Source organism: Centrocercus urophasianus, unplaced genomic scaffold, assembly GCF_019232065.1.
Source record: "Centrocercus urophasianus isolate 14NV4802_14NV808 unplaced genomic scaffold, USGS_Curo_1.0 seq_10, whole genome shotgun sequence".
Classification (NCBI taxonomy): Eukaryota; Metazoa; Chordata; class Aves; order Galliformes; family Phasianidae; genus Centrocercus; species Centrocercus urophasianus.
Window position 1 is genome coordinate 29,352,999 of NW_024884142.1, and position 12,921 is coordinate 29,365,919.

Here is a 12,921-nt window from a genome sequence, read left to right on the forward strand (position 1 = left end):
AGTAATATAACATTCCTTTAAAATGGAAAAAGTCTCTTTCACAACTTCCACAGCTTCTATCCCCTTACAGTTGGAAATTGCTAGAACAGACAAAAATATGACAATTTGTATTAACTCATTTAAATTTACATGCTTACCTTCTGGTTGCAAAAAACTGGAATCCCGGTGCTACTTTCAAGCAGTCACCACGACCAGGAATTAGCAACTCCTTTTTTTCCAGAAGAGGAATCAGGACAGAGATCTGGGGAAGAAAAGAAACTCTATGAAGCATTCTTTTCTTGGGTGGGGAAACATTAACAAACATCTTAGCCAGTCACACTCAATCCATATATGAAATGCTTATCCAATGAGCCTCACTACATTGTCAGCAACACCTTTTCCTGCAGACTGAACTTTTAAGTGACACTAAAAGGAATCACTGAGTCTCAATTAGTTTTATTCAGTAATTGAAGTCACAGGTATGATTCCCTCCCTATCCCTACCTTCTATCTCCTCCATTCAGGTTTAACATGAGAATGGAAATGACAGTTTTCACTGCAAATCTGAACTAAAACTAATTGTTTTGAGTTGCCAAATGACTGACCTTGTTCTCAGAAGTGTCAGAAGGCTTGTCTTGTTTTTTTTTTTTTATCTACCTGAACAAAGACAATGTTAATCTCAAAGACGACATTCTAAAACATTAACGCTGTTATAGTGTATATCCTGCTACTCTCCTGAAGGGCAAGGTATGAATGCATGACACTATTTGGGGCATGTTTATGAATGCAATGTGCTGAATCCACAGTAGCAAAGAACTGCAGGAGCCTCTGGCAACTAAAAAACTGTATAATACATATATGGCTTAGCATTAAACGTGGAGGTTGGTGGCCCTGCATGTGGCAGGGGGGCTGGAGATTCATGATCCTTGAGGTCCCTTCCAACCCTGGCCATTCTGTGATTCTGTGATATATGATGTTTACAGGTGTTTCTATAAATTCTCTATGCTTTGTAAGCTTGGAGCCCAATAAAGCAAGATATCAGGTTTGTTAGTTGCATAAAGGATGCTTTACAAAACAGATACAAAAGAAAACAACTATTTGCAAAATGTCCAGTAGGCCTACACAGCAAAACAACTCTATAACATCATTTCTGCAAGAGATAGGATTTCTGCAACTGTTATTTAGAAGGAGAAGGATGACATTTCTAACAAGTACCAGCTCTGAATTTGAATACAGGAAATCAGTTAAAATCCATAGTACTTAATATAACAGTATATTTTTAATTACCAGGCTAGAGGAAAGAAATATGTATCAACAGAAAAAAAATATTTTTGTTTAAAAAACACACTAGAAAAAAAATCTTACTATCAACAGCAACCTAATACAGTGACTTTGACATTCTGTGGTTTTTGGAGTCACATTTGTTTTCAAACACCGGAACACTATTTAAAAGAAACATAGCTCATCACCAGCATCACTGCAATTCTTCAGAGTGAAATCAGGGGCAATGTTACGACTGCTCTAAAGCAGCGACAACAATTACAGTGTAAATACCTTTGAACAAAGCCAGGCCATTTTTTTTTTAACCTCTGTTGAAGAACCTTTATTTTCAGTGAACTGCCACAGAACTCACAGTGACTGGAATCCCAAAATTGCTATTACAGCCTGAAAATAAGCACTTTATAGTGAGCAAGAACCTACATACCACATCCAGAGGAGCATAATCAATATCCTCCAGAAGTATCCAATGACCCTTGGTCACAGCTTGTGTCAAGGTTCCAGGTTGCCAAACAAACTCCCCTGGGACATCTGTACAACGATACATACCAAGCAGCGTCTATGACAGAAACAAGTGGTAAATTAGAGACTTGTTCATTACATGCCTTCATAATTTAAAGTGAAAATGACCAAAACTGGGATGTAAATAACACTACCTGTTAATCATAGTAATATGGGTCTATCATTACACTTCAAGAAAAAGAAGTTTCATTCCTCCACATCTACAATAATATAACTGAAGCACAGTAACAAAAATAAACCAGGTAATTAGATGTCTATGTACATAGTATGCCACTGTAACTAATGGAAAATCAACAGCATAACACAGGAAACACAGGAAAAGCCCTGACAAACACATAGCTTAAAACAGAATGGATAACGTACAATTATCTGCAGAATTTAAATAATAATGAAGCTGAACTGATTTTTCTTCGGATCTATTGCTCTCAGAACAATATGGTAAGAAGCTGAAGGTTGTGAGGTCTTAGCAAAAAATTTATACATTATCTTATTAGAAAAGCCAGTCCACACTTTCAAAATAATGTCTGATCATCTATGACAAAACAATGTCATCAGTTACCTTGCTATCAGTTTGATCCCCAAGTTGGACTTTCAAAATATGAGGAGGCTTTGTTCTTCCTGTAACAGCTGCTAAATATTCAATTAAAGTAGTCTTGCCACATCCTATTGGTCCCTCCAATAAAACAGGACTCTGAAATGCTACAGCAATAGCAAGGTTTTGAAGATTTGTGCAGGCAGATTCAACCAAAACAAAACGGCTGGTGGTATTTTCCTGTTAAAACAAAATTTGAGTTACTATACTGAAATAGCTTTTTTTATATATATACAGGTTTTACTACACAGAACAATTATGAAAGCGAGTATGATTATCAGAAAATGTTAGCCTACAGATCTGTCAACACACATCAACTAAAATTAAACTTCCTAGATCTGTGGACTATGAAGACTGTATTTAATGATAGATATTAAAATAGACTTCATCAAAAACCTATTATAGGTGAAACACTCAATTTAGTATATGTACAATTTGTTCCCAAAGGGAGTTCACACTAAGTTGTCAGCAGACAAAGTAACTATTCAATCACCACATTCATGTCAATCAAATACAATTTGTAATACAAATGAAATTAAGTCATCAGAATGGATCCCAATTAAAAAAATAAATAGCAGTTAGACTCAGGTTACATATGAACATAAAAACTGATGTGCAGTATTTGCTTCTTGCTGCACAGGCCAAAGTAGAAGGTCATTAAGCACAATGCATGGGGGGCTGGGTAATTAAATTTAGAATAACTTGTTGCTTCATTCAAACTACAATGGATACAGTTTATTGAAGGTTAATTAATCAATGACAGATGTCTACAAATACTGTAATCATTCTACACTCACTAATATGTCAGCATACAGCACAAAGACTCTGTTTCAAGTTTCTCTCTGCTGCAATGAATTTCAAGCCATGTACTCAATTCTATGTACACACACACATATGCACAAAGTTAAGACAGTAACTTAAATCACAGAAGCAAAGGGGCAAAAGAAAAAAAGAAGAAAAATCTCTCATTCTGCTACTAAGAGAATTTTGCATATTAGCAGTCTTCATTTACCTCTTCTTCCTTCATTTGTAAATGTGTTACAAAATTAAGTAACAATACTCAGGCCAAATACAATCAAAAATTATGCCTTAATAAGAAAACTAGTCAAGAATACTGACTGCAGCTACAGAAAAGAACCAGAACAGTTCACGATTAATAGCATCTCAAGAAAAAATAGGTCAGAAGAAATGCTACTTAAACATACTATTGCATTTGAAGGCTTTGTTCAAACTGTAAAGCACTACGCTACATTCTGCATCATGCTTCACTCAAGTGAAATGCAGAAAATAAGTTCTTCCTTAATTCTGCCATCCAGAAGAGTGAGAAGCAGCTTTTCTTTCATTTAAGGATGTAACTTCAGAGAAAGGTTCTCAATAACATCTCTGCATAGCACAAAGCACTACTTCTCTTATAGCATATTCTCAAGTACTGCTACAAAGATGAGATCAACAGAACTATTAGAATCACGGAGTCATGGAATGGTTTGGATTGAAAAAGACCTTTAAGTTCATCAAGTTCCAAGCCCCTGCTTAAGCAGGGACACCTCCCTCTCCATCAGCATGCTCAAAGCCCCACGCAGCCTGGCCTTGGATGTTATCAGGGAGGGGACATCCACAACCTCACTGGTCAACCTGCTCCTGTATCTCACCACCTTCACAGTGAAGAATTTCTTCCTAATAGCTAGTCTAAATCTAGCCTCTTCCAGTTTAGAACCATTTCCCCTCATCATGTCACTACATGCTCCTATAAAAAGTCCCTCCCCAGCTTTCCTGTATCCCCCTTCAGGTACTGGAAGCCTCATTATACTTTCACTGTTTCATTCCACAGCAAAACTTCCCTGTAGTTCCAATATCATGTATCACTAGCTTACAGCACTCATCAAAAAAACAACAGATAAACAAATCATCCACAGCATCCCAATAACATTTTAGTAGGAATAAAGTCAGTTCAGCACAGAGGAAATTATTAAAAAAAAAGGTACAGATTTAACACTGGGTTACATACCCACTGTTCTTCAGAGACAGGCTTTAGTCTAGGCAGCACAATACCACATACAGCTACAACATTTGCAGATAGGTCACTCGATACAATATGACCTTGTTTATATTGCACTTCTTTCTCCTTTTGCCAAAATGAGGAGTCTGGATTGGCCAAAACAAGGGCTTGTTCCACATTCTGCACCTGAGATTCTTCTAGTAACCTGTCAAATCCACATACATGTATATTAATTCCAGTGAAAGTCATCAACAAATCAACTTTGATCATTATTGAAAAAGTTCCTACTTTAGTCTGAAATGTGTCAGCTCCTCAGGACTGAAGATCTTCTTCATGAAAGACAATTTATGTTCATCGTTCATACAAGTAACCAGAGCTAGACAGTTTGAAGTATACCTAAAAATTATATTTAGAACAAAACATGTCAAATTATAGTTGTAAAACATTTAGCTTGACAACTCTTACTTGCAAATCAAAATACCAATTTTGGAAAAACATGAAGATAACTCTCTTTAGAAATTAAAGCTATGCTTAACATTTGAAATTTTTTTTTTCTGATACATTTCTCCAGAGAAAAGAAATTCTGTCATTATATAATGTATTATTAACATATGACTAGCTAACATTCCTCTGAATGCTGAAAAAACAGAAATACAGTAGAAGTTGGGACTTTCCTAAACAAATGAAGGTAAATGTATAAAACAATGAAAACTACATTTTCTCTTTCTTCCCATTTTCCCATTCAAATGATCACATTACCCCTTCAAATCTGCAATTTCATGTTATTTCTAATACACTGAACTCAAGACTCAGTGCCAAAGAATAAACAACTCCTATATTCTTGGCTTCATTATAACATAAAGCTGCCTCATAACAAAAGAATCATAGAATGGTTTGAGCTGGGAGGGATCTTTAAGATCATCTAGCTCCAAACCCCTGCTATAGGCAGGGACATCTCCCTTTAGACCAGGCTGCTCAAAGCCCCATCCAGCCTGGCCTTGAATGCCTCCAGGAAATGGGCATCCACAACCTCGCTGGGCAACCTGTTCCAGTGTCTCATCACCTTTACAGTAAGGAATTTCTTCCTAATATCGCATCTAAATTTACCCTTTTCCAGTTTAAAACTATTTCCCCTTGTCCTGTCATTACATGCCCTTACAAAATGTCCCTCCCCAGATCCCCAGATACTGGAAGGCTGCCCTAAGATCCCCTTGAAGCCTTGTTTTCTCCAGGCTGGAAAGCCCCAACTCTCTCAACTTTTTTTCATAGGAGAGCTGCTCCAAACCTCTGATCTTCTTTATGGCCCTCCTCGGACCTCTCCAACAGCTCCATGTCATTCTTGAGTAGAGGGCCCCAGAGCTGTATGCAGTACTACAGGTAGGATCTCACAAGAGTACAGTAGAGGGGCTGAGATCACCTCCCTTGACTTGCTGGTCATGCTTCCCTTGATGCAAACCCAGGATACAGTTGGCCTTCTGGGCTGCACTGCCAGCTCATGTAGAATTTTTCATCAATCAACACTTCTAAATCCCTCTCCTAAGGGCTGCCCTCAAGCCATCCTCCGTTCAACCTTTATCTGTGCTTTGGGTTGCTCTGACCCAGCTGCAGGACTTTGCAATTGGCTTTGTTGAACTTCATGAGGTTGGCAACAAATCTATCAACAAATTAATTAGTAATTCTACTTATTTTTCCAAGAATATAATAGAACTGTAGAACAGCTTGGGTTGGAAGGGACCTCAAGGATCAAGTTCTAATCCCTCTGCCACAGGCAGAGTTGCCAGCTGCTAGATCAAATATTAGATCAGGGTCCCATCCAACCTGGCCTTAAACACATCCAAGGCGTGGGCATTCACAACCTCCTTGGGCAACCTATTTCAGCATGACACCACCGACTCCAGTAAAAAAAGTTACTGACATCTAACCTATATCTTCTTGCCTTTATTTTAAAGCCATTCCGCCTTATTCTACTGCTATTTACCCATGTAAGAAGTTGTTTTTCCTCATGTTTATAAACTTCCTTTAAATACTGAAAGGCTACAATGTGATCTTCCTGCAGTCTTCTCTTTTCCAGGCTGAATAAGCCCAGTTCCTTCAGCCTATCTTCATAGTAGAGGTGATCCAGCCCTTGGATCATATTCATGGCCATCCTCTGGACCCACCCCAAAAGCTCCACATCTTTCCTGTTTTGGGGTCCCCAGACTTGGATGTGCTACTCCAGCTGGAGCTTCATGAGGGCAGAGTGGTGAGGGACAACCATCTCCCTCATCCTGCTGGCCACCCCTCTTCTGTTAAAATCCAGGATACCACCGGCTTTCTGGGCCATAAGTGCACACTGCTGGCTCATGTTAAGTTTTTCTTCTACCAACCAACACCCCGAAGTCCTTCTCAGCAGGACTATTCTCAAGGAGTTCTCCCAGACTGTATTCATAGCTGAGATTACCTCAACCCAAGTGCAAAAACTTGCACTTCGTTTTGTTGAACCTTTGTTTCACAGGGGCCCACCTTTTGAGTTTATCAAGGTTCCTCTGGATGGCATCCCTTCCTTGTGCTGTACCAACTACACTGCTCAGCTTGGTACCATCAGCAAACTTGCTGAGGGTGCACTCAGTCCCATCATCTACGCCACTAATAAAGATGCTAAGAAAAGATTTGAAATACAGAAAAGATTTGAAATTTTTAAACTTACCAACGGACCAAAGTGTCATGACTCCTCAGGAGTGGAATGCACACGCTCCAGTCCCATAATTCCCGGAAAATCAATTGCTCCTTTTGTAAAAATCTATATGATGCTTCCATGAGGTCCCGTAACTTCATTCGTCTGCGCCCATATCGGACTGCGTTTGCATCTGAGCTCTCCAGGAAAAGCCTCTGGAAAACTGGTGATGTGTTCTTAAAATATCTTAAAGCAAATCTTTGTAAAGATAAAAAAGAGAAAGTTAGACATCTAAATCAGAGCAAAGGAAAATACTCACTAATGTTTCAATTCAGAGGTCCAGAAACAGTAACTGATGACACAGTGTTAATGAGGCTTGTATTTAACTTTGTCCATGCTTAGGAAAAACAACCATTTCAACTACCAGCCTACAACAGATGCTTTACTGTATTAGAGATTATTATTGATTAGTAAGGGGAAACAGCAGCAACTATGTAAAATCTCTGATTTGTCTTGTTTACTGAAAAAGTAGTACTAACTCTTAGGCGGCTTTCCATTCTACAAGCCTACAGATCTAAATTAAATACAGACATTTTGGTTGTTAGCAGATAAAGTCAACTGTTTCACTTTCATTCTGATCAAATGATCTAAGATAAAAGTCATGCTAGATATTACCTCATAATTGAATTTAAAGAAACACTGCTTAAAACTTGTGTTTTATAAGTCATTCTTTCTATTGAAAGGACATTTGCTACTGCAAAAGGCAAGCCAAAGCATTGCAACAACACCTCCCATCACCAGTGAATACTGGCAAGCACGCACTCTGAAGCGTTATGTTACTTACGGCAAAACATCCGGATGGTCAGCAACCAGCTTGCTCATGGCTACGCACAGCCTTTCATGCCGATCGTGGTTGATTTGGCCACCAGCTTTAATGGCAACTGCATTTCGTTCCAACAAGTCCAGCAAGACTGGACGAAGCTGACGGCCAATTAATAGAGTGCATTCTTTATCCAGTAATAACAGTGCTAGAGTATCAAGGATGCACTGTCGATCCTGTTGAGTCCAAGTCTAGGGAAAAAAAGAAAGGAGAAACTGGTTTAAAGGGAAATTATATAGACTTTTAGTTTCAGAACTATTCCTATAGGTCTCATAGTGAACTCTACAGGAAAAAAACACCCAGTGGAAGAACTTATTTGATACAGCCCTCCATACTTAAAAAACTGGAAATAAGGTGAGTGTCATGAAAAATGACACCACTAAACAGGAATTATAAAAAATTACAAATTCAAGTTTTCAAAAAAGTTTAGTTATTACTTTCCTATTAGAAGCCATTATGATGAATAATGACAAAAAGCATACACCTGCAAGTTGAAGTTGAGTTTTTTTTCTTTCTTACTCTTGTATAAAAATGTTCCTTTACGCAAAGTAGAATGTTAGGCTTTAGAATATACACAGAACAGATTCAGATATACTGTAGGGAAAAATGAAACACGAAAACATACACAATCTTCCAAACTTTGTTACCGAAGAACCACAGTTTCTTGTTTATTTCAGCTTAAGTTTCACTGGTCTTTGACATAATGCTTTTACCCAAACACCATTCCACTCAGGTGATCTTTAGCACATAACAGTGCTTTGACTTAGGAAAAAATGAAGATCATGAATTTGCACTAAAGTGGTTTTGCTCTCAACATTGACCTTCCACCCTCCCCTCCCGCAATGACTGAGTAAACACTCACATCACCACTATTTCCTCTTTCCTGTCAAACAGCAGTAAACATCAGCTAGGCAGGGAAGCTTTCCAGAGAAAACACTTACTGAACTTCTATGGAAAAACTCTGCAATTCAGATAGCCTCAATTTAGCAACACGTGCCATCAATTCCTGCCTGCCCTGGACTTTTGTTAGTTGTGTAAAACCTGCAGCTGTGCATGCAGACAGGATCATTTCAATGCTACAAGAACTCCTGAACGCTGCTTTCCAAAGGTGATCTCCTAAGGCTTTACCACAGTTGACATCCACTTAGCATGTGTAGGTACTTGTTCAAGCTGCAAGATTTGACTCATTCAGCATGTAAGAAATCAGGGAAACCAAGATACACATTACAAACATTAAAACTATCAGATTAATCTCAAGTGGTTAAAAACAAGTAAATAACAAGTACCTTCTGCTTCCTAATCAACCATGTCTTTGCCTACCCAAACAAGGCACAACACGGTGCTTAATTCATTAACCAGAACTTTTAGTATCAAATAGAAGGAACAATTAACAATAAAGCAGCAAATAACTGTAATGGATCAGTCTCACTCAGTAATATTCTCTAGGTACTTGACTACTGTGCACCAAATCAATTACAAATTTTGTGAGAGCATGTGATTTTTTTTAAATCATCATCTATATTACCCTTAGGATACACTAAAGTGATATAAAGAATAAAAGAAAGAAAAAAAAAACCACAGTGGCAACACTCTCATTCTACAAAGAAATTGTATATTTGATTCTAGAGCCTTTCAGTACAAAAGAAAAACTTTATGGAAAAGCATAATATGTAGAGGGATTTACAATGAAAGGCAGCTTTGTGAAGTACACAACTTTCTCAGTCAGTAGCAAAGGACAGCTGATCTGCAAGTGTTCAGTATTAGTATTTGAGTCTAAGATGGTAACTCTGCCCAAAAAGCATTGTAAACAACATTCCCACCAAATATCCAATAAACACAAGCACTGTTAACAGAACAGACACTAAGGAGAAGCACAGCCAGGATCAAGTCCTGGAATTAAAGATGACCCCTGATTGCTCTCCCATCAGTAAGTCAACCTGCACTGTGTGGTTGCCCACTGAATACAGAAGTCTTTATTAAGATCTGTTGAGTCTGAAACTCCAGAGAAGGAAGGGATCACAGCCCAGAACAACCTGAGTCCACAGGACAGCCTCCCCTCTGGTCACAGCTCTCAGGTATTCCTCCCTAATTGAGTAAGATAAGGAGAAAACTTGCACTCTTCTAAGTCATGAAGAGAGACTTCTAAGAGATGAAAAGAGGGTTGTGCAGCATCACAAGGAAAACAAGGTAACTTCAGTTTCCTGCAAAATAAGGCAGAACTATTGTACACCTCCTCCAGCACTTCACGCTCAACACAGCAGCACAGGCTACTGAGACCAGTGAGAACATTCTGACTTTTCTACCAACATTTCTACAGCTTGTAACATACTGTCTCACAAAAATAACAGCTCTTCAAAACTAAAAACAGAGCATGAGAATCCACACCGGGGCAGAAAGTGCAAAACACCTTCCCTTACTTGTAATGCTACATCTTGTAAGATTAAACTTTCAAACTAAAAGCTGAAGCTATATTTTAGGAAACAGTAGTCTGCCTTAATTATGAGGACATTTTTCTGAGTATGGTAACTGAGCACTGGGTAAAATCAGCACAGGTCACCTCTTTTTTCTACACCAGTCTAAAAACTAAAGGAACTAAGGCATATCTTGCCATAAGGTCCTAAAATTAGAGGACTATAAATACAATGTTGGAGCTGTTATTAATACAGTTCTCTTAAATTGGAAAAAGAATGGCAAAATGATGCACAGCTAAAATAGTAAAACAGAATATGAGATGTAACAGATGGTTCCATAAAATAAACAAAGAAAACAACCATAATGGTTGGTTTTTTTTTTTTGAATTTTATCTTACACTATTTGTGCAATGCTTAAAACTCTGAGGTGTGTAAAGAACATAAAAGAATGAGGATATTTTTGCACTGTTCCCTTCCTAGGATTCTTTCATTCTTCACATATAATGAACATCTTCACTGATATTACACTACCACAGAGAGCCAAAAGTATGTCCATTTGCACAGTCTGCACTTGCAATATTACACGTGAAGACACAATGGATTCAAATAGACTTCCAAAAACACACAGAAGCAAACTCTGACAGTTTGTATAGCTGATTTTTTTCTAGATGGTACAGAAATGTACAGTGGCATATAGGTATAAGCTTACTCTGAAATAAAAAGTCATTAAAAACAAACACCATTTTAGGGATCTTTTTGTTCCATTTTCATCCCATTTTCCTCATTAACAACACAGAAATTTGCTGTACCCTTACAGAGTTAATGGTATATTAATATTCTACATAAAAGGCTCTATTTCTGTATCTGGCTAAAGCAAGATCTTCCATCAGCACACATAGCACCTTATCAGACATCTCAAAAATTGTTTGTCTGTGAGCAAGTTTCATGAGTAACACTTTGTGGAATAATGAATAAATGAAAGGACAAAAAGACATAGCAGAGGGCTCTAGATATACAGAATAAATGTTTCCTATGTTACATACTGACAGGAAAATCAGGTAAAATAACTGGAGCCATGGTTGTCTAGTGGTAAACTAAGTATAATGTACTCCTTAATCTGTAGCTTCAAAGCTTGAAAATGAAATCCAGTTTTCAAGAAAATGGGCCACTGCTGATTAAGGGGCTCTTCCAGACTCTCTGCATAGGATCTAGCTGGTGAGAGTTTCACACTCAAAGCACACACCTCCCTCAGTGCACCTCTGAAAAGAAAGGGGCTCAGACTCTCTAGCAGTCCCAGAACTTACTCTCTATTCACCACTCCATCTATCTGCTGCCTCTCCACCAACAGAGAGCTTTCATTATCAGTATGAAAGACTCTCACCTAGCAGACAGGAATTTGGAGTGAAAAAGACAACGTCTTGAAAAAATATGGTTACTTTTCACTCTTAAACAACCGGAATAGTGGAACACAAGTCTTATGATAAAAGGCTGAGGAAACTGGGATTCTTCAGTCTGGAGGAGGCACCGGGCAGACTCTCTTATCACACTCTAACAACAACCTGAAAAGAGGCTGGAATGAGGTGGTCAGCCTCTTCCCTCACATAACAGTGATAGGATGAGAGGTAACGGCCTTAAGGTATGCCATGGGTGGTTCAGGCTGGTTATTAGGAAAAAATTCTTCTCTGAAAGAGTGATGCTACATCGGCACAGGCTGCCAAGAGAGATAGTGGAGTCAGTGCTCCTGGGGATGTTCAAGAACCATACAGGTTTGGCACTGAGAAACAGTGAATGTGGTGATGGATTGATGGTTGGAGGAGATGATCTTAGTGCTCTTTTCTAGCCTTAATGATTCTGTGATTTTCTAGACACTCAAAAGAAAACATAGATTTTGAATCAACGTGTACTTAGGGTCTCCAGAAACTCTGGTGTGAATAGCATCAATAACACGGCACCCGATGTGCTGCTATCCTGTCGTTACACCTCCACAGGTGCATCACAGACACAGGCAAGCTGTGCTGCTAAAAGCAGGCATGCTATTCACGGCTCGTGGAGCTGAAGCGTGAAAGCCACTAAACAAAGTGCGTGCCTTCAACATCACCGCAGCAATAAGGGAAACACGCCGCAGGAAATCCAGCCCCATTCCCACTCCACACGCTGCTTTATGGTGAACAGGCAGCAGAACACCCAGCTGCGGGACGGGACGCCGTCGCTACGCTGCTCATGACTGCTGTCCCTCACTGCCACCCTCCCACTGAGCCATCCTGAGGAATACGGAAAATCCCGAAGCTTTGCTGGGCAGAACACGCCCGGACGAGGAGCAGAGGAGACACGGGAGCGGGGAAAAGAAGAGGGATAAAGAAGCCTCTACGTAGCAGAGGGCTGCTTCAGCCAAGAGCCCAAGCGAAGACACGGAGGCGCGGTGGGGAAATGAGGCTAGGAAGGGGGCACGGCTCGTCCCTGCTTCCGACCCCCGCCCACTCACCTGCTTGCCCAGGAATCTGCTCAGCTCCGCGCCGCTCTTCTCGTTCCTGCGCGCCACCAACTGCAGCGGCTCAGCCAAGTGAAAGCGCAGGTCGGCCATGCTAGGGCCGGTGGGGCTGCGAAGGCGGAA

The 12,921-nt window shown here is 39.5% G+C and overlaps 1 protein-coding gene across 1 annotated transcript in view; it reads right to left on the reverse strand.

Annotated features, from left to right (window-relative positions):
* MDN1 (midasin AAA ATPase 1) overlaps positions 1-12,891 on the reverse strand; it is a 94,045-nt gene extending 81,154 nt beyond the window's left edge. The window contains exons 1-8 of the mRNA XM_042824606.1: positions 12,793-12,891; positions 7,864-8,090; positions 7,053-7,277; positions 4,655-4,762; positions 4,376-4,571; positions 2,338-2,550; positions 1,684-1,815; positions 138-241 (exon numbers count right to left, since the gene is read on the reverse strand). Of these exons, the coding sequence (XP_042680540.1) occupies positions 138-241; positions 1,684-1,815; positions 2,338-2,550; positions 4,376-4,571; positions 4,655-4,762; positions 7,053-7,277; positions 7,864-8,090; positions 12,793-12,891 (1,304 nt within the window). The remainder of the gene's footprint in view (positions 1-137; positions 242-1,683; positions 1,816-2,337; positions 2,551-4,375; positions 4,572-4,654; positions 4,763-7,052; positions 7,278-7,863; positions 8,091-12,792) is intronic.
* Between the last annotated feature and the right edge of the window lie 30 nt (positions 12,892-12,921).